General features: G+C 32.0%; 2 protein-coding genes across 2 annotated transcripts; both read left to right on the forward strand.

Annotated features, from left to right (window-relative positions):
• The first annotated feature begins 7,305 nt into the window (after window positions 1-7,305).
• Window positions 7,306-12,327, forward strand: LOC108223365 (ras-related protein RABF1). Its single transcript, XM_017397571.2, has 8 exons — window positions 7,306-7,521; window positions 7,683-7,759; window positions 10,713-10,796; window positions 10,952-11,046; window positions 11,197-11,302; window positions 11,485-11,574; window positions 11,676-11,762; window positions 12,056-12,327. Exons 1-8 carry the CDS (start codon window positions 7,497-7,499, stop codon window positions 12,095-12,097), a joined length of 606 nt encoding a protein of 201 aa, XP_017253060.1. The 5' UTR covers window positions 7,306-7,496; the 3' UTR covers window positions 12,098-12,327.
• Window positions 12,328-15,925: 3,598 nt separating this feature from the next.
• On the forward strand, window positions 15,926-21,746 carry LOC108224085 (amino acid transporter AVT1C). The gene is made up of 13 exons (XM_017398636.2): window positions 15,926-16,063; window positions 16,585-16,624; window positions 16,801-16,996; window positions 17,377-17,693; window positions 18,143-18,357; window positions 18,576-18,599; window positions 18,862-19,042; window positions 19,760-19,979; window positions 20,286-20,421; window positions 20,799-20,967; window positions 21,166-21,209; window positions 21,316-21,378; window positions 21,528-21,746. Exons 3-13 carry the CDS (start codon window positions 16,818-16,820, stop codon window positions 21,621-21,623), a joined length of 1,644 nt encoding a protein of 547 aa, XP_017254125.1. The 5' UTR covers window positions 15,926-16,063; window positions 16,585-16,624; window positions 16,801-16,817; the 3' UTR covers window positions 21,624-21,746.
• The last annotated feature ends 1,005 nt before the right edge of the window (window positions 21,747-22,751 follow it).

A 22,751-nucleotide genomic window follows, 5' to 3' on the forward strand; every position in this document is an offset into this window, starting at 1 on the left:
ACAAAATTGTTTTTTCTAGAGAGAGAAGTGACGTTTTGTGCTCTCCTACACTTTCGGGTTCACAGAATCACAGGTGAAGCGTTCAAACAATTACTGTCGACACGTTTTGGTAACTTTATATGTAAAGCACAAATTCAATTTAATTGATTTGTTTCCTTACTTAAAAATTTAATATTTATTTCTGATTTTGATTTCAATAAATTCAAAAGATATGTTTGGCTATGAGCTGTACACTGCTCATACATACCAATTTTTTATATTTATCGTATTTGAATATTTGATACTCAATTAATTTTTTTTTATAAATAGTGTAATCTCAAGCAACGGTCATGTATGGAAGAACATTCAGTTGATTCCCTGTGCAATGAAAAAGTCTGACACATTTCCATATATTCGGCCCACAAGGCCTTCTGATATTTAGCTTGCTAAAACTTTAGTTTGGGCCTCCAACTATTTCAGCCAGGATATACATGAACCAAATGACCCGATTGATTTAAACGAGCGATCTAAGATCATAGAAAGGATACTGAATAAATTCTCAAATTTACAGAAAGTATATAAAGATCTTTTAAATTTTGTTTTTTAACTACCATTTATTTTTTATTTTTTTTATTTATGAAAAGCGAAGAATTCATTCAAATACAGAAATTCAGCGGGTACAAACCCCCGAACTGTCAATTATAACCTGATTGGGAAACAAAAAATAAGATAAACGAATTGTCATTTTATTTTCAGATTGCTTAACGAATGAAATATTTAAATTTTTTAATCTAAAAAGTATTTCAATCGACATACGTGGAGTGATTTAACTTACATAAAACTTAATGTGTACACGGGCTTTTGCAGATGATTTCATAAAGTAAAATCATATTTTAATTATGTTTTTTTTTTTGAAGAATATTTTAATTGTGTTCAGCATAAGAAATTATAAGTGAATGAAACTTGTGTTTAGGCTCTGAAATTTTAGAATTGTTCATATGTAATTTGATAAATTTGTAGTATCATACATAAAAATTTGGTCTTGAAAATCAATTTTAATACCTATAAATTAGAGTTGATAGACTTCAATTGAAATCGGGTAAATATCAGGATTGGCCAAAAACACGTCATTTGTGTAAATAATGAAGAAATGACTGATCGCTCTTAATTTACATTTCATATCGCATAACGCAGATCGCAGTACTCTCTTTAAACTGAATAAAAATGAGTAAAAGTTATTGTCTATCATTTGATTTGCAAAATGTGTTAGCTAGACTGTCAGAAGATGACTAAATGATCGTAACTGGCGCTGTAAATGTAGCAACATCATTTACACAGGAGTATTACGAGACTGCTGCTTTGTGGGTGGCTTGATTTATGTACAAATTAATTATTGTTTATTCAATTTTTAATTGTGTTGGGATTTTGGACCCCAGTACTTTAAATTTCATATTTATTTTTATTTTTGTATAATCTTTTCATATTTATTTGTATAGGCTATTCGAGGCATATCTTTGTTTATATCAGAGTAGGTTAGGACGAGTGAATGGAGAATAAATGACAATACATTTTAGGATGACTTTATAGAGGTTTGTCATAATTAATGAGAAGTTTTTTGTTTCCTGAATTATGCCCTTGGTTGTTCAGTTTTATCTCTCTTTTAGATCTAATATAAAATTAATTTATATCACGTTGAGGTTCTTTTAAAATTTGTTATTTTTATCATTAATTTTATATTTTATAATGTACATGTTCATAATAAAATAGTGTATATATTATAATTATAATAAGATGTATTTGTCATGTTACTTTTGGACAAACATTTTGAAACCCATATAATGTAGAATTTCATAATATTTTTTTAAATTTTTCTCTGAATAAAATATGATGTTTTAATTTTTATTTAAAAAATAAATTAAAAAAATACGTGTAAATAACGAACATAAATAAATAATTTGTCCGGCGGGGAGCAAATATAAACACGCAAAGAGATTAATCAAACTTGTATACAATACTCCATCCGTCACTTAATACTTTTCCTGTTAATCTTTGTTATGTTTGTCAACACACACTTTTTATCATTAATATCTTTAATTTCGTATCAGTATTAAATACAGTATAAAAATTTCACCGGATTAAAGTACTCACAATTACGAATTCAACAAGATTACTTATAACTATATTTAGTCTTTCAAATTAGAGGTAAATTAGTAATTTGTATCGTACAATTCCGACATATCAAATGGGAAACCTTCTGGAGACGGAGGAGTATACCTTTAGATTTACAAATTGGTTGTTGAGATTTGCAGATTTAGAAATCATGATCAATATGACTCGAGACAGTTAAAACTTAAACAGGGGTGGCTAATAGGTAAGCTACAATGGCCAAGTGTTCCAATCACTTTTCGCCATATGCCCGAGGGTTTGACTAGACTCATTACCTGGCTGGAAAGTTACAATAATGCTGTAATAATTTGGATAAGGCTGTTCTTTTGACTTTCGTATCTGGTTGTTTGATTGGTATGTAAGTATGTTCAAACTCTAGGGTACTGTACTGGTATGCCGGTGGAATCGGGGTTAAATTACGTTTTGATTACTCACTAATCGGAAATTTGTAATTAGGTCATCCAACTCAAAAAACTTTCATTCACATCATTATATTTTTAAAATTTTCATTTAGATCACTGGTCGTTACATTCTGTTAAAAATTTGACGGCAGAGACTCAATTTCATGACTTGGCTTAAATAAATCCATTGTGGCATATATAGTCAACTGCATTTTGATCACTTAACTGACCACAAACTTGCAATCGGATCATCAAATTCAAAAAACTTTCATTTATGTCACTTATCATAATATTCGTTAAATATTGGGGAAAAAAAAGAATTAAAAACTACAAAATAGACTACAAAAATTTGAATAAATATAATTTAAATTATTTACATGATACATATAAATTTCAGACAAATTATTGTCAATCTGACTTCGATCAAAAGTCAAAGTGGATATAATTTGTGAAATTTAAAATTCTAATTTCTTTTCTGATTTTTAAATTTTAATTATATATATGATTAATTAAAAAATAATTCATAATATTTTTATTATCACATTATTAGTTTTTATATCTAATAAATTGTAAATTATTAGTTAAAAATAACTTTTTGCTTTCATATAATTTGGCTTCAAAGATATCAGTGCAAACAGCCTGGTAATTTATTTTTTTACACTATTGCTAAGAGAAATAGCCCTTTTTCTCGATTTCCCACAAATAATTTCAATATATCAAAAACCCTACATGTAACAACTATCATTAATAAATTACTTTACTCCACTCCGTATATGTGTAAGTACACATGAAGCTGGTTTGACAAATTTTTAAAAAGATAATATTTATGATTTGAAATGACTCTTGAATATATAGGAAGTCGTTCATTATTATTATTATTATTATTATTATTATTATTATTATTATTATTATTATTATTATAAGAGTAAAGATTTAAATTGATATCACTTGATGATACTTATTTGTATTAAATATAAAAACAAAACTAAAAAAAAAGTTATTACGACAAATAGGTTTCTCATCACCCTATTACTTTAAGTTTATATTTTGTTATATGTAATATTATTTTATAAATATTTTAAAATTATAATAAATTTTCTTTCATGAAAAATTAAAGGGAAAAAAAAAAGTAGACATGCACGAACTAGCTAGTGAATAAGAAGAATTTGACTTGTCGTAAAGAAAAATATTAAGTTAGGAGGATACTAGTAATGAAGTGCACGAGCAACCTCTCACCTACAATTTCAAAAGATAGATTACACCTAGTCACTGCAATTCTCATGCTTGTTTCCCATTGCTAGCTAGCAAGATTATGAGCTGGCAATGCAAGATCAAAACACATAAAATCTTCGTCCTCACGAGCCTATTTAAGGCCTTATTATAGTACTCTTTTTACACACATTATAAACCACCTACATTTCCCTTCATTTCACATCACAACTCCATTGTTTTTTTACTCAAAATGCATTCTACCGCTCTGTTCTTCACTGCATTGTTGCTTCTCCTCCTCGTCCTTTCTCCTCCGGTGCTTGTCCCCCACGGACTTAATCGTGTTTCGGGCGTGGTTTGTGCTGCCACTAGGCCTGTGGGCAAAAAATCTCGAGATGCTTACGTGACATTTAATCCTGGGGATAAACGTTACACTGGTAAAGAAGGAACGCAAGGCCGTGGCTATGAGAATTGTATGCCTAAAGGCTTTCGACGTAGCTCTGCACCGAGTCGATACATAAATGATCATACATTTGGTTCTAGTTTGTGCTCTTCTAGCAAAGATGAAAGCAAGCCATGATGGTTTATTGGTGTTGGGGGGTATGTGGTGAAAAAATCAAATCGATTTTAAAATGTATTTATATATATATTTATCTGGGAAATGCTTCTTGCATACCTGCATATGAAACTTCAGTGTAAAATTATTTGATTGTATCTAATTATCCATGCTCAGTTGTCGGTATTTATTCTTGGTCGTTTTCTTTTAATAAGAATTAAAGATCATTTACATTTTAACTGTTAGCGCTGTATCATTTCATCTACTGTCAGTTCCTCCATCTGAGAAAAACAGATGAAGATATAAATAACATGATCAATTGGCAACCTGCAACATTTGATATTCTGTTGTTCATGCAAAACTGTTCTATAATTCTGATTGTTGTCTGAAAATTGAAGAATCAGTATTCAAATTGACGATGAAAGTGTTCGTCTATGAGACTGTTGTTTCTGCCTTTAAGTTAGGCTTAAAGTTGTTTTTGACTTTAACGAAAATGTGTGTTTATATAAGTGAAAAATGGACTTGAAAATCAGAAATAAGCCAATAAATGACTTGAAATCTGAATTTATCAAAATAAATGACTTAAAACATGGAGAAATGAAATATTTTTGAGTGATTCAATCATTATTTTATAAAAGTTACATATAAGTCATAAATTATCCATAAATCATTTTTATTTTTATTATTATATTTTTAATATTATTTCATAAATTATTAATAAATTAAAATTTATCTAAACAAATATTTTAAAATTTGATTTTTTTTATCCTTAAGTCAAACGAGATCTACCATTAATTACTCATATTCTTGAATATGATTCTTTAAGAACAAACTTAATTTTTTATTATTCAAATATAATTTATTGGTCAACTGAAAACAATCGACTAAATATATATAAGTTAGATAGTTAGGATGCCGTTTCTCCAATATTTTTAGTTTATGTAATAATGATTTGTAAATATTGATCAAATAATAATTTTTATATGATAAGGGTTAATTATGTTGTTATTATATTGTGAGATCGATGTTTTTTTTACAGATGTGATTTATAATAGCTGTTCTAATTTGGATTGTTTAAAATATCTTTGATTTCTATTTTAAGTTTAATGTTTTTTCAATTTAGAAAAGAAAGTAGCTAATTGTATTTTGTATATATGTTACTCCCTCCATTCCAAAATAATAGTCGTTTTGACTTTGTGCACGTAGTTTAAGGTGTAAAAAAAACATGCTTCTATACATTATTTTTGAATTTTTCTTTTTTTGAATAAAAGTTTAACATCCCTATTTTTATTCAAAAAAAAATTTGAAAAATAATATATAGAAATATGTTTTTTATGCACCTCAAAATACATGCAAAAAGTCAAAGCGACTATTATTTTGGAATGGAGGGAGTATTTATTTTCTAATGGTCATATCAGGAGTTGGGGATCCCAAAAAGAAAAATCATCATTAAAATTATAGGAGTATTTATAAACAAGAGTGTTTGATAGAGCATATATCTATATATGTTTTTATATAATTTTATTCCCATAATTTTAGTATTTTGTAAATAATCGGTAGTTTGCTAATTGATTTTAAGTGTTTAGTGGCAGGATAATATATATTTCTAAAGTTGGATTAAATCAAGTTTGTTTGGGCTTAATCAGATAGAAATTCGGACTTTATGGGCTACCTGCGCGGCAAATCTTTGTTTGGGCCATAACTTGAGTTCCGGACATCAGAATTGGGCGATTCAACAGCCCACGCCAAGATATTGGAATTTTCTACAAGTTTAAGGTGATACAGATGTCAAAAGGCAACTGGATGAGTTCAGAATCAGGTCTGAACAGAAGCCTACGAATTTCAGCATCAGAATCCAACCCCCTTTAAGATATTATTTTATTATTTTATTTTCTTGCAAATTAAGAAAACTCTTATATATATTAGGGTTTTGATAGAGATTAGAGACAACTAACTTGTATCATATAGAATAATATAGACCTAGCCTTTTTAGAGAGAAAAGGGAGAGAAACACTTGTGAGAGGGATTGGAGGAAGGAGTGAAGGGATTCATGCCGACGTCAAGCACTTTCGTCAAATTGTATTCTTCGTACTTACATTCTTACACTCGTGGTTTGTGGTATAAATATATATTTGTTTCATCTTATCATGAGTAACTAATCTCTTAATCCAAGAGTTAGGTAGTATTCTTTGGCTTGTTATGTTTGTTTAGTTGGATTGTGTTTTCTCTTGATTTGTTAATCTGTCATTGAGCGCTTAACACAGTTATACGAGTCGCAAACCTGTAATTGAATTTCTAGGAGTTATAACAAATCGGGAGAGGAGTTATAATTCTTGTACATGATATGATGGACACAATTTGAGTATTAGATCGGGAGATTGATATGAGAATTGTGAGACTTAAAATCCTTGGTTCTTAATAGCTTACAATTGTACTTTGATTGACCATGGGAGTGGCTTTTCGGGGATAATTGTATGCATTATAATCTACCTTGGGTGAGGATTTTATAAATATTATAAGGATTGTTTTTAGCAAGCAAGAGACACAAATTAGACATTCATGATAGCCATTGAAGAACTCTAATTCTTGGGTTGTTTTCTCTAATATTTATTTATTACATTTATATACTTATTATATTAATTAGTTGATAAAAGAACCCACCAAATTCTTCTCCACACTTCTGAATCATAAGAGATAAAAGACTTGAAATTTGTATTGATATCAGTCCTTGCCTGCGAATGATACTCTAAAAAATACTCGACAACATGCTGGATTCTCAGGGAAAAAATCACTCGCTTCATCTCATAATACATGTCTTTTTAAAAAAAATTACGGACTCTTATTCAACTTTTATTAATTGTTATACTATTTTGAAGAAGGTTAATTTTGAAATAATGTGAATACATTTGCATTGGGAACTAAAAGTGGACAAATATTATAAGATAAAAAATTATTTTAAAAGAGATTGTGGGACGGAAGGATTATCAAAAATCCAACTTACCTCAGATTAAAAAAAATCCATGTATTTGTTTTGAGATAAGCAGCTTCCTATATTCTGTACAGCCACCAGCTCGAGCGAACCTTTTATATAATCAACGACCGCGATCGCCTTTTTCTCTCCGCTCAATTTCATTCCCTTTCTTGTCCAACCTATACACACAGCGCCCCAGCTGATTCGCGTCCCCATGGGCTGCGCATCGTCTCTTCCAGGTCATTCATTACTCTAATTAGGGTTTTACTCTTTCCTTTTTCATTTTGCCGATAATTTGCGTTTAATTGTTTGGTATTGTTTTGATTTAAGTGAAATTAATGTTTAATTATATAATTTTAGTTGATAAATGTCTTTTGGTGATGTTTATTGATTATTGCAGAGAGGACTCAGGGACAGGGTTTACTTAATAATTCAGATAGTAGCGGTGCTCCTGACCCCAAAAATCTCAAAGTTAAGGTATAATTTTACCCATTTTATGCGTGTTTGTACCGAGAAGTAGCATAAATACGAAGAAAAGTAAGCTTAGTTTGGTCGGCTGGGCGGAAAAAGTTGAGTTGATGTAAGATTGTGTTTACTTGGAAGGAATTTAGTGGTGGAGGAATGCAATAGAATTTGAACTAGATTTTTTTGTTTCCCTCTTACTCTCTTAGAGTTTGTCCTTTTAATTATAAGTTGAATGGCGTCTATTTATTTCACAATTACCTCATAATGTTTATTATAAGGAATTTTTATTGGCGGATGTGGGAGGTGAGACTGTGAGAGTGGAGAGTTCTGTAGTGTAAATTTTTTATGTTTAGATTCGTAGGCTATGAGTGTGGAAAGGAACACTTATAAAAGCTCTAGTCTTAACTTTTAAGTTCCGAGTGTTCAAAGGAGTTTGATTTTTATACATATCTAGACCCTTTCTATTTGTTCTGATCAACTTAAGTTTAAGTTCTGGAAATGGATTCAGATATTTGAACTTTACTGAGAAACCCGAGCTACAGTGTTTGGTCAAAGTTTTGTGTTCCAATTGTCAGATACGTCCTGATTTTCAGTATTGTTACAACCACAATATGAATGGCATGGCAAGCAATTTAATATTTCATCTTACATGCATCAACCAATTAAGTTTTGATAACTGACAGATACAGGTTACAGTTCTCCTTTACCTGAATTCATTTCCAGATTTCTGATCTAATATCTGAGCAAAAGAACCATGATAGGAAAAAAATCAAATTATTATTCATCTGGTGCATATCTCTGACATGATTTGTGATATGAACAATGGATCTTGGACATGGATGCTCGTGCCAGGCATCATAGCAATTAATGAAGTGATTGCGTATGAATATGATATAAATCTTACCAAAACAAAACATGGAGAATTGGAGGATACCTTCTTACATGAAGTATATTGCATGTTGTTGGACATCAGTTATTGTACTTCTAGGATCACATTTTAATGCTATATTATTGCTACGGAGGCCCAACTTCAGTTATGCTTATTTGGCTGAAACCAATTTAAAATCAAATGCATTAAAATTCCTTGGATATTTAATTAGTCATGGCATGGCATGGTGTCCTGGTGCCAAAAAGAAGAAAAAAAAAAAAAAAAAACCGTCCTGGTCTGCATTTCTTGCCCAGATCTATCTTTTTGGTCGGTTACATTAATCCATTAAAATAGAATTATAACATACAGTATATATATATAAGAATTATAATACCGTAGTTCAGCCACTGGAATTAATCTATTTTATATCGTGGGATACCTGGAATTTTCAACACTAGTTATATCATTATATGTTGTGGTGGAATACTAAAATGTTGAAAGTCATTCTCGATTTTACCAAAAACGTGTTGCATCTTTTATTCATTAGCATTTTTGAGTGACAAGTCGGTATGCCAACTTATATTAAGTAAAAAGTCAAGTCAAATTAATAGGTAGAGCAACTGATTTGATATAATACTGTACTTAATGTTCATTTGTTATACACTCTACTAAAGAAATATAATGTTGTTTAAACCCTGCTAAGTGTTAGTGGACTCGAGTGTCTATACTGTTAAATTTTCTATTGTACTTCGCAAATTGCCAATTAATTTTATTATTTATTTAAGGCTGAATGACAAATATATAGTGGAAAGCCAATAATCAAACTATGAAGTAGCTCAAGAGTGAGTTCTTGTGCAACTATGCAAGTCACTTACAAGTCGGAACATCATTTATTATCTTAGTGGCAGATGATGCTATAGTCGCAAGAATTATAGGCTCATGTCTCAGACTAGTATGCACAATGCAGTTTATCGTTTATAGGCTGCTCCAGATTGTTGGTCTTCTTTCTTACGTGTGTAAGATGGCTCCAGGTATAATGAATAGTATAGGAGTACAAGAAACAAGTTTGATCATTACTGTATTTTTATAAATTTGTGGAAAAGGGAATTATACTTCAATGCTGCCAGTAGTATTATTGCTTACACATTTTTGTTATCCGGACTCTTCAGTTTTGCCATCATGCCCGTGTCGGGCATGAGTCACATGACATGGGTCGGGGTACGCGATTTATGTCTGATACATTAAGTTGAGACCGGACGCTTCACCGTTGTGCTGTCAAGTTTGAGTCCAAAATGTTAGCGAAGGCAACAGGCAAAAGTGATAGGTGCTATCAAAATGCCCTCCTAGAAATACACCCATTATTACTATTTTCTCAAAATTTTCAACCTTTGTTTAACACGTTCACAAGCAATAATCTACCCTATGTTCATGGGCTTAAATCCTTCTCTGTGTTGTGTAAAAAAAGGCCTTCTATTACATTTAAGAATCGTTAAAATTGTTTACTCTGAGCACGAGGGAATGTGGGAGCAGTTCTGATTTTAATATGCTTCTGTGCATGTATATTAACTGAGATGAATTATTTTATATTTTGTATCAAGATGTTTTTTATTTGGTACTGATTTATATGCTGTAAAGTCTTTTGGCCTTTGCTTAGGTTTTGTTGAACAGGTGTGCGTGATTATGGAGGAACTTTTTTTGAAGTTTGCATCTCTTTATTTTTTTTTCCTTTTCTATTTTAGAGATTTTGTATTGCTGAAGAACACAAGCCTAATTTCTGGGCCTTTGAGGGGTCGAAAAGATTTTAACTGGGCATTACATTGTTTTAACTAGATTTACAAATATAGGCAAGATGATTGCTTCCATCCGTGTGGGTCGTATTTAACAAAAGGTGTGGATTCATGAGGAAGAAGTTAAATAAGAGTAAATGTTAAAATAATATCATCTTTGACCTATATATTGTAAAAGGTCGTATATTTTTCTGCAAATTACAGTCAAAAAATAGTAGAGCTGGCTATGTTCTCAACATGATTAGTAGGTCCCAGTGCCTTCCCCTTCATGATCCTTCACCTAATTGGTTGGCTTAAATAATGACTGTAGCTGGTGCTGTTAGGGGATTCTGGTGTTGGGAAAAGCTGCATTGTACTTCGCTTTGTTCGCGGTCAGTTTGATCCATCGTCCAAGGTGAGTTGTCTGTGAGTAGACAAACCTCTGCTCTTTACAGTTAATTAATTCTTATTGCTTTTACTGGCGTCAAGTGTTTGTTAAGCTGCATGTGCGAGTAAGTAGATATAATTGTTAATTTATTTTGCTTTCGTATTTAAGGTTTACAATTTCAGGTAACTGTTGGGGCTTCATTCTTGTCACAAACAATAGCCCTGCAAGATTCTACAACAGTTAAGTTTGAGATATGGGATACTGCTGGCCAAGAGAGGTATTGTTTTGACCAAATTATCGTTATAGGCTGATTGCACAGTTTAATTAGCTCAAAAATTTTCCCAAGGCCGCCGAAATTTCCTTCGGTACTTGTTTCCCTTTTATATCTTCCAGGATAGATCACATATTCTTTGTGGTATCTTTTCAGGTATGCAGCATTAGCGCCTCTCTATTACCGAGGTGCTGCAATAGCAGTTGTGGTGTATGATATAACCAACCCTGATTCATTTAATAAAGCACAATATTGGGTTAAGGTATTATTGTTTTGTGCTCATGCGTCCTTCATTTATCATGAAAGCTTCTTGTATCTATAATCGTTTTAATCTACATCTCCTGTTGTTAAAATTGCCTTGATTGAATATTATACTTTTGCTAGTAATGCTATTGTCTTTGTTCTTGCTGTCCTCTTTAATTTACTTATTGAGTTGCCTTATAGGAACTTCAAAAACACGGGAGTCCAGATATAGTCATGGCTTTAGTTGGCAACAAAGCTGATCTCCATGAAAAGCGAGAAATACAAGTTCAAGTGAGTGAAATATTTTTTGATCTGATACACTGAACATGACATTGTATACCCCTAACAATGCATGCCTTATTTCCTGACATGTTGCTGTTTTATTTCTAAAGGAGGGCATCGACTATGCAGAGAAAAATGGGATGTTCTTTATTGAGACCTCAGCAAAGACAGCTGATAATATCAACCAGCTGTTTGAGGTACATTTGTAATATATAAGTATTTGGATTGTGTTTAATGCTTTGAATCTGGACTAGTGAACTGTGGTTGGAGACGGTGAGGGACCGAGTGACTTTTTATTTTGTGTATGCCTAATGATCATGGACTGATAGAAATGCATGCTATATGAATATGCTTGGAAATTATGTTAACTAGTGGATATAATTGACACAGTGTTATTTTAGTTGAACTCGTGTTTCCTTCCTACTTTACTTTTATTAATCATCTCGTGTCAAAGTCGAAATTAGTCTACCATTTTCTTCTTATTTTACAGGAAATTGCCAAGAGATTGCCTCGCCCGTCTACCCCTTCATGATTTCTAATACTAGAGGTTTACTTAATAACTTCTTAACCGGGGCGAACCAGGAACTGGCCTATAATTTCAATTATCAAGTATGCATGTTTGACTGGGTTTGATACTTTGACTTAAGTATGTGTGTGTTGTGCCATATATATAACTTTTGATATTTGTCTGATTGCTCCGCATGTAATAGAGAAAATATTGATTTTTACGACATTATGTAAAAAAAGTTATTCCTTTTATTAGTCTTATCCTTCTGCATAGGTTGCAGACTTGCACTAGCCTTGATTCGTTTCGTGCCTAATTGTAATCCATAAGGTCAGCTCAAGTGAAACCTGTGTGAACTCTGGTGATAACAGGCTAGACGAAGAACAACTCAAGATTTAGCAGATGTTACTGAAACAAGTGAACAAAGAAATGTAATCAGAATGTTTTTCCAAGTCGTGAATAACATGAGTTAGACTAAGAAAATGAATTAGGTCAGTGATTTGCAACTTTCAGGTAACTAGTTTCCTCTTCTGGTAAATATTATTTAGTTCTTTCATAGCAAATTGTATGCGTCCTAAACATGCTAGCAGAAAGAAAAGCATTTCATATACCTACTGTTGGTAAAAGAAAGAATAACTACGCCAGAGTATTTTGGTTGGAGATAAGCACATGGTTTTTTCATATAATTTTCATATCTTGTCAGTTTTGTCTTGTACCACCTCATCATTCAGTTTGCCTGTGGTAATTATAATGCAAGTTGGAGCCGGCAACACTTTCGTGACAAGACTCCATTAGACACTACTTTGATCGATATGTGATTTAATAAAAAATTATTTCATATCAGAATTATGATTTGAACTTTGAAGAGATAGAAGAGGCGGAGGTCACCGTGTTAAACTTGTCGAATCGATTGTTCAAAGTTATTCTGATGTAAAATGGGTAAGTCACTACTATATTTTCACTTGAATTGTCACAAATATAAATACTGTTGGTTGATATAATCATCTGTGTCGAGAATATTGAAAAACAGTATAGGTCCCTTCTTGCTGCGACGTGTCTAATTCGGTTTAATGACCCAATTTGCCATTCCTTTTTTTTTAAAATGCGGGTCCTGAGCACGGTTGGATAGCTCAGTGGTTAAGAGCTTATCCTCTGTCGTCCCAGGTCTTGGGTTCGACCCTGGCTCACCCCGAGAGTTTCGTAGAACAGATACTCATTGTAAGGCTATAAGCCATATTTGTCAAAAAAAAATGCGGGTCCTTTCTGGTTTCCTTTCTTAAAATTCTTAATCACACAAAAACATTTATACTCTCTGCAAGTCACAATCAACAATAATAGTCGATTTCATTAGGATAAGCCCAGACAGCCCTCATGCTTTTCTTGCTTTTTTCTCTCGTTTCCTACTTTTGGTTCGGAGTCAACTAGCCATTTAGCGAAGAAAATAATTACTAGTATCCGCTGCCTTAGATTTATTATTATCATATCAATATCAATAGATATAAACAATACGTTCTCTTATAAAATTTTGTAGGATGATTAGGATCCATGAATTTAAAGTAATAATTTTTGTATTTAATATGAAAAAAGTATTTTCGATAATGTTAGGTAAAAATAGTTGGTTAAATAAAAAATATATTTTACGATGTCAATAAAATAACTTTTAGAATCGAGAAATGGGTTTCTGAATTATTGTACATCCTAATAATGATACACGTATTAATGTGATTAAAATGCTTAAAATACATACATTGTATTTTACAATTTTTATGCAGCGATTTTGTATTTTTGGTGATCGATAATTGAGTCTGGTGTTGCAGTTTAAGTACGTATATCATCCAGAGTCGAGAGACAGAATATGGGTAAAGAGATTACTCTATGGTGTAGCATTCAATACGATCTTTGTCATGTACTATCGTTTCGGATCTGGATGTGATGGGCTCCAGTTATTATAGTCCATTCATCAATTTATGCATATGCGTGTGATGTGGAGAATCGACATGATCATCTATTTCTTTAGATATTTTCATTTGTTTATAGATAAATGTCAGCTTGCTTATTATTAGTCTTGTGAGTTGTGAATCGGATGGAGTTGTAGATCCGATCTCTCTCATTATTGTTTTATTTAACTATTTATCACGTTTGTGTCGAGACTCGGCTTTTCTTTTTTCTTTTATTGCTGTACAATGAATTTAAGGGATATTCTGATTGTTAGTATATTTTTACTTTTGTTAAATGATTGAAGCAACTTATATAACTGTTTTATTTTGATAATTTATGAATAACTGACAAAAATAATTAACTGAAACTCTCGGTTTTTTGGTGAGAGAAGAATAAAAAAAGATGACAAATTACAACCTGGCAGTACTCATAGAAAAATATCAAATTAATTTTGTTTTATACGAAACTGCAACACATTTATTTGGCTGTGACAAATTCCGTATACTATAAAATTTAAAATTCGGCGGGCGTTGGCGTCCAGATTCAATGTAACTTGATTGTGTCTGTTTGAAAGTGTTGTTAAAAATTGTTGTGCGATTAGAAAAAGTGCTGGTAAATAATGTGCTGTTGTATAAATCAGATAACTGTTCGTCAACTTTTTGATATTTGCTTATTTTGAGTTATAATATTAACAAAATAATTTGTCCGATGAGATTTGATAGTGAAATTTGTAACAGTTTCCTGCAAAAGCTGAACAGCTTTTTCCAAGAGTATGGGAGGACCTGTTTTTTCTAAAAGCAGCTTTTCACCTAAAAGCCGGTGTTCAGAAAAGCTGGTTTTAAATTTACCAAACAATTTTTCAGCAAAAAACTGCTATTGCTGTCAACACAACAACCCCAAACAACACCTAACATTTTTTACTCAACATGGAAAAAAATACGAACAAACAGGAAGATGTATGGATAAAACGAAAAAAATATATGACAATATGGCAAATCTTTTCGGGCGGATGTGATATTCGAATTCAGTTACAACTTACAAGTATGCACTTCTCGAATTTAGTTTTGGCGATTAATAAACGGTGAGGGACACACGAGGAAAAAAAATTCCATCTTCGAAGTTAGCAATCTCTCATTTTTGTTTTTAAGATAAATTGATATCTGTTTTTCCATGAATTGTAATTCGACCTTGCGAGCATTTTAAAGTCAAATTTATTTGATCATACTCCAATTCATACGTAATTTCAGATTTGTTGAGCATGTGTCAAGTTAAAAAGATATGATACATAAAATAAATTCAAAATTTATTTATAAATAATATACAGTCAATGTTTTGAACTAGGTATTGTTATCCTATAATTTACTACGCTAATAATTATGTGATAATTGTTGATTTTAAATTATATTAAACAACCTAACAAGGAAAAACTAAATGACGCGAGAGGAAAAGAGCAAAGCAGAAATCATATAGAAAATATAAGCTATATACTCTTTCTTTTAGAAATCCCGCATATAAGGAAAACAAAATAGTGTAGTATCAACTAAATTAATTTCCACTTCAAGTTTTTCCTAATAAATTTTATATAAAAGAGTTATCAACCTATGTAATGAAATTGAAATTTAAGTCATTATTAGTATTAAGAGTCTTATTACGAGCTCGTTTGGCTACAAGGTTTATATTTTTCCAGAAATGTATAATTTTATATTTTTTTTGAATATAAATATTAAATAGATGTCTAATATCTTTCATAATATACACTAAACATCTATTTTTTTTAAGAAAAAAAAGTAGATGTTTAATATTTATTATAAAAGATTTGATTTAAAAAATAAAATTTGCAGGACAACCCTTCTCGAAAAGCTTCCAATACTCCATAGTCCATAATGACCAAATCTGAAGACATAACAAAATAGTATATAAAGAGACATAAGCCGAGTAGAGACAGGCAGAAGTGAAGCTCTGTCCAAAAGGCTTTCATCTTTAGAACACCCCTTCTCTAAAAGCTTCCAAACAAGCGAATCTAATAACCCAAGAAAGCTCTGCACCTTTTTCTCTGTATGTCTTGTTCTCTGTCTTTGCATATACATGTGCCTGTGTTGTGTTTTATCTAAGTGAGTGTGTTTGGGTTGATGTTTTTAGTCAAATTATAATGTAGTTGTTTATAGAGTTGACACTGTACCTTACCCAATTCTTGATTTCCATTAAACATCTCTCCTTGATTGACTGTCCGTTTTTTTCTTGTTTTTTAAGACTATTTTTTTAGCATTGAGAGAGAGAGAGAGAGAGAGAGCGAGAGCGGGAGAGGGAGGAAGAGAGAGAGAGGAGGGAGGGAGGAGAGAGAGAGAGAGAGAGAGAGAGAGAGGGAGGGAGGGAGGGAGGGAGGAGCGGGAAGAGAGAGAAAGAGAGAGAGAGTGTGTTGGAGGCATTACTTTTTTCTTAAAATGTTAAAGATTTTTCCAAAGCTTGGTGTTCAAGATTTTCCGTTTTTGCTAGCAAAATGAATCTTGGACCTTTTATTGTGTATATTGTATTATGCTTTATGGTTATTGAGTTAATATTATTCTGTATTATTGCAGGTTCTTTTCCAAGGAATTTGCAAGTGGTTTAAAAAGATTGGTATGATAATAAGATGTATTTTCTAAGTTGTTCATAAACTATACTCCTCAAGTTCTGAGAATTGTCTCTTGTATAATAGTTAGTAAAGATCATGTATGGGTTTTTGGATTTGGTAAGACTAGTAGGCTGAGGAAAAGAATCCATTTTAGGATAATTCTATTTATGTGATATTTCAGGTTAAATTCTGAAAAAAATGAAGAATTCTGTATCGGATCACAGTTTTTATATCGATAGTGAGGAGGAAGAGGAAGAAATTAAGGACAATAAAGATGAGGATGATGGGGCTGATTCGGATTCTTCAGGCTATTCAAATGATGATCAGCAACAGAGTAAACCCAATTCTTTGAGTAATGCATGGCCTCAAAGTTACAGGTGATGAATTCGATTAATTCTTTTTTTAACATTTCAAGATCTTATCTCGAAGCAAAAAGCGGGCTACTGAATTTTGCGAGATGTCATATGGTAGATGAATCGTACAAAATTTGAACATAATGATTTTGCTTTTCAGCATTTTCAACTAGTACAGTGAACCCAGTTTATGAATGTTTCTGGCACATTGGTGAAGTTAAGGTGTTAAATAGTATTTTACGGGTGATTTATTTGTCTTTTTATCAGTTAAACTCATATATAATTTTTTGCTACATGCTTGGATTTATAATTACTAATGAACTTCTGCTATAATATGTATTTCCGAGCTATGCTTCATCGAGTAGATAGCTCCTTTAAGTAACATCTTCGAAAAATTATTTCAGGCAATCAATTGATTTATATAGTAGTGTGCAATCACCGAGCCTCAACTTTCTTGGAACTCCTGCATTATCACGATTTGGCAGCTCGTTTCTTTCCTCATCGCTTACAAGGAGACACACTCCTGAAATATTGCCGAGTTATGAAAAACCTTTAATACCAAAAGATGAACCTCAGCAAAGACGCAGTTCTCATTCCCTCCTTCCTCCTGTTCCGTCACGGACATCTTCTTTGAAGAAAGTGATTCCTGATCAGAAATCCAAGGATTTACATCAACTTCCAGGTTCAGGACAGAGTTCATTTGGCCAAGCTGTTCTAAATGGTAGGTTTGTCAATTCAGTATAGCCCTTTTCTAGGTCCAAAACAGATTGAATTTTATGCAGAGTTGGACTTTTTTTTTTTTAAAACAGATATCCTTTGATGCTCTACATTTTAGCTGATTATATTTGCTTAGGTCCTGTCCTCTTGAAGCTCTTGTATTCTTGTTGGTGGAACTTTCTAAAACCAAATGACTGCTTATTTGTAAAGAATTTTTCATCCTTGCTTTAAAGAAATGCGCCTTTTAGTAAAATCTTGATATTGCACATGTAGTTACTATATTTCCCCCAAGTTCCATTCATTTGAGTTCCCTTTTAATATTTTCCAGGCAAGTGTTGGCGATCGCAATTATATACATCTTTGTGCTAGCATTTTTGGTTTAGCAACTCATATCTTAGATTTTTGTGTGCCAATCATTGTTTAAATAATTAAAGGTCATTTTGTGTCATGTAGGTATTAATGTACTGTGTGGAGTTGGTTTACTTTCTACGCCCTATGCAGCCCAACAAGGAGGTTGGGCTGGGCTTTCTTTATTATTCATATTTGGAATCTTATCTTTCTACACGGGGATTCTCTTGCGTAAATGCTTGGATAGTCAGCCAGGTCTCGAGACATACCCAGACATTGGGCAGGCAGCCTTTGGCACAACAGGACGTATTGTCATCTCTGTAAGTTTCTGAAAATGAATGTTTCACATTGCTTATTGTTAAAATATTGTAATGCTTGACTTTTTGATTCTTGACGTATTGTCATTAACTCGAAAACATGAGAAGCAGTTGAATGTTTTCCTATTTATGTTAGAGGGTAAGTTCAAAATTTCTAAAATTTACAATGAAGTGATATATTTGTGACGTTTCTAACTTCCCTGTGATTTCTTTTTGTGCAGATAATCTTATATGTGGAATTATACGTAAGTACATCTGGCTTAGCTCATAAAACCTTTTTTCCCTCCCGACTTTTCTATCTTTTGCTCCTTTACAAACTATATAAAATCTGAGGCCTTTCATATATTTTTTGACTTTTTAGTTGTCTTATATCGGAACCTTTCATATTTGTAATTCTATTTTCACAAGTTATACATTGAGATCTCTATTTAGTAGTAAATTTTGTTGAAATTTTCTTGTCAAAGCATTAGAAGAGTACTGAGATGAGCCCCATTTTTCTCCTTGCAGGCTTGTTGTATTGAATATATAATTTTAGAGAGCGATAATCTGTCATCTCTGTTTCCATATGCACACTTGAGTTTGGCAGGTTTTGAATTAAATTCACACCATCTGTTTGCATTAATTACCACCCTTGCTGTCCTTCCCACGGTTTGGCTCCGGGACCTCAGTGTTCTAAGCTACATATCTGGTGAGTAATATCAAGTCCTTGCAAAGAAAAATCCACACAATGAATTTCTTCATTTGGACCCTAGTGATGTATTTTGTATGCATCTTGTTCAAATTATTGATGGTAAATACCAAATTGATGTGATTTTTCATTGGTCTTGTAGTGTACTGTAACAGCTGTTAGTGTGATAATTTTTGCTAATACAGAAGTCGATACTACTTTGTCTTGAAAAACTACCATGTAGTGCTAACATGGAGTGTCTTTATATGAGAAGTGTGAATACATGCTCCAAGGCGACCCTGAAACGATGGACTGCAGTACAAAGATTTCATATCCTGTTTTTTGATTTCATTCTTTATAATTCAAGGTTTTAAGAATGATTAGTCACTAGGGACATTAAATGATTAAACCCAAAGAGTGTCATTCTTGGATGATTTTATCAAATTATTTTGTTTTATATTATTTATCTGCCCATTCAACTGTGTAAATATATTTCAAAATTAGGTAAAAATTAAACAAAAAGGATGAATGATAGGAATTTGTTGCTTCTCCAAAGCAACTAGTACTTGTTTCAGTTATTATGAACATACAAACACCTGGATATGCATAACATGTGGATGTGGGACTCAATTTTGATACTTGTTGTCATCAATAATTTAGAGATTTTATCATATATATAATATAGTATATGTCACCAGTTTCCTAAGTAATTCTTTTTATTTGTTTACTTATATCCAGCTGGTGGAGTTATTGCGTCAATAATGGTGGCTTTCTGCCTGGTTTGGGTTGGAGTGGTTGATGATGTTGGGTTTGAAGCGAAAGGAACAAGTCTGAATCTCTCTACTCTTCCCGTAGCCCTTGGTCTCTATGGTTACTGCTATTCAGGGCATGCTGTTTTTCCAAATATATACACATCAATGGAGAAACGTAGCCAGTTCCCTCTTGTTCTTTTAACTAGGTAATATATAATTATTTAGTCACCATTTTTTCTGTAGATCTAGGGATAGAGCATTTAATCAGCCAACTACGTCACTTCTACTATACATATATATGGTTAAGCATGTTTCTATTTTGTATAAATACTTTTTTCTACAGAAACAACAGAATGTGAGAAGCTCTTCCTTTAAAACTTAGGCATCTTTATAAAGTACTAGGTTCTCAGTTCATTAAATACTCAAATGAAAATATCACATAGAAGAGAGCTATGAGCGTGAATGTTTTCTGTTCTGAAATTCAAATAACTTGAAATCATTTCTAAGTGCAGCTTTGGTATTTGTACGGTGTTATATGCTGGGGTTGCTGTGGTCGGATATAAGATGTTCGGAGAATCAACAGAGTCACAGTTTACTCTTAATATGCCCCATGATTTGGTTGCGTCTAAGATTGCTCTTTGGACTACGGTAAGAGAGATCTGACACGTATCATTTATGCTAAGAGTTAATAAATTTTCAATTCTTATAGTACAACTTTGCGTGTACAAGTCATGATTTTACATGCATATGTAAGTTTCTAAAATGTCAACATATAAAATATCAGTTCATGTTGGATGGAATTTTGTATAAAGGGAGTTTATCTTTGTACATCTTCATCTTTACTTGGATAAGTACATAGTCTCAATATTGTATGTATTAAGCCTTCACCGATATTTGCTACTCCACCTATAATTTTTTATTACTTACCATAATGTTAATGTTCCTGTTAACTAGTCTAGCATATACAAAAATTCTAAATATCGTGAGTATGAATCCTATCTTATTGTGTACTTTTTCTTTTGCAGGTGGTGAATCCATTTACCAAATATGCGCTAACCATCTCCCCAGTGGCAATGAGTCTGGAAGAATTGATACCATCAAACCATCACAAGTCTCACTTCATGTACTCAGTGTTGATCAGAACATCACTGGTAGTCTCAACTTTACTCGTAGGCCTAAGCATCCCATTTTTCGGTAAGCAATCAGGAATTTTGTGTGCTCTTTTTTATTTTGGTGCATACGTTTTGTCAGACAAGAAGTTTACTGAAAGAATCTTACTTGATGTAATTTCTAATTTCTTAGATAATATCATATAATATACACTTAAATTTTCTATTTGTGTCTGGACTGTGTAGTTTTACCAACTAATTGGTTTACTTTCTTATGTTGCAGGTCTGGTTATGTCATTGATTGGATCACTACTAACAATGCTAGTGGTAAGTGTTCTATCCTAGTAACAACAATATTCTATACACAGCCCGCCCTCATGCATTTGTGATTGAACTAATTGCGTTTGGTTGTATAAATTTAAAACTCTTACAGACCTTGATACTTCCTTGCATCTGCTTCCTGAGCATCGCAAAGGGAAAAGTTACGCGCTTTCAGGTACTGATCATTGTATTTAGGATCAATGTAGGCAACAAGATTTACATGGATGGCAATTATTCCTCTTTGAAGTTATTGTTTCTCGTTTTCCATTCTTTTAATAGATTTGTTTATATATCACTTATCAATTTCGCCTTTTCCATCTTCAGGGGATTCTTTGTGGAGTGATAATTACGGTTGGCACCATTTCAGCAGCTTTCGGAAGCTACTCAGCCATGTCAAAGATCATAGAAGAATTGATATAAATATTTTGGAACTCTGTTCTGTTATAGGAAAAAAAGCTATATATCATTACCCATTTTTTCACCTCATGATATGAACATTTTTACCTATGATTGATTTCTCCTTTATTTACATCTTTGTTGAGAGTCTTGAGACTGTATTCTTTGTGTTCTACCAAGGAACTGCTTGATGCACTGTTTGCATTTTTTTGATATATCATTTTTTTTACCCGCAACTGTTAAGCATCATCATCGAGGTTGTCAAACTTATGTACCAGGGATTAGTTTATGGAGATTTTACTTGTGTTATTGCTTCCAACAAATAATCACATGCAGGGCCAACTAAGAATTTTATTACAGGATTCAGAGAAAAAAATAAAGGAGATTAATTTAGATTATTTGTAAAAAAAATTATTAAAATTTCTATATCGAGATTTTATCATATTTGTGTTATTGTTAAACTGAGGACCATATTCAAGTCGAAAATTATAGATATTGATTCAAATTATTTTCAAAAAATTTATATTAAGAAATATATATTTCAGGATATTTGATAGGGATATAAAGTTAAAGTTCCGAAAAAATTAGAAAATATACATTATTTTAATAAATTTTGAGAACAATATTACGGCAAAGAAGAAAAATAATTTTAAATAAATTAATAATTAATTATTGATCATGAATCACAGATAAAAAATAATTGATTATTTCATTGATTCGAGATTTATCAAAAAAATTAATAAACCGAAAATTTGATAATTAGATAGGAGTGAAATTCATAATTTTTAAAAATTAACAGGGTTTATAAAAGGCGCTGATTAATCACGATTAATCGCTGATTAATCACGATTAATTACCGATTAATTCTTGTTCCGTAGCTCGCTGAACTGTAAATCTCCGATTAATCACCGATCAATCCGATTAATCTCTGATCAATTCAATTAATCTTCGATTAATCCTTGTTACATGACTTTACCGATTAAATCTGATACCCACTTTTTACAACACTGGTATGGAATGATAATAATCTCGTTTTGTAAAACATTTTAAACGCACCTGAGTGCAGAAGAATATGATTCAAACATGGTCATTCTCAAGATTACGCACATGTTAAGCGATCAATTCTCCTAAAATCTCAAGATTTTAGGAGGA

The sequence above is a fragment of the Daucus carota genome, chromosome 5 (genome assembly GCF_001625215.2).
Source record: "Daucus carota subsp. sativus chromosome 5, DH1 v3.0, whole genome shotgun sequence".
NCBI classification, from domain to species: Eukaryota; Viridiplantae; Streptophyta; class Magnoliopsida; order Apiales; family Apiaceae; genus Daucus; species Daucus carota.

Coding starts and splice junctions, on each gene's coding strand:
- LOC108224085 (XM_017398636.2), top strand. CDS start 16,818: ATGAAGAATTCTGTATCGGATCACAGTTTTTATATCGATAGTGAGGAG. Junction 20,422..20,798: donor AGATTGCTCTTTGGACTACG/GTAAGAGAGATC, acceptor TTTCTTTTGCAG/GTGGTGAATCCATTTACCAA. Junction 20,968..21,165: donor CCTAAGCATCCCATTTTTCG/GTAAGCAATCAG, acceptor CTTATGTTGCAG/GTCTGGTTATGTCATTGATT.
- LOC108223365 (XM_017397571.2), top strand. CDS start 7,497: ATGGGCTGCGCATCGTCTCTTCCAG. Junction 10,797..10,951: donor AGTTTGATCCATCGTCCAAG/GTGAGTTGTCTG, acceptor TTACAATTTCAG/GTAACTGTTGGGGCTTCATT. Junction 11,763..12,055: donor ATATCAACCAGCTGTTTGAG/GTACATTTGTAA, acceptor CTTATTTTACAG/GAAATTGCCAAGAGATTGCC.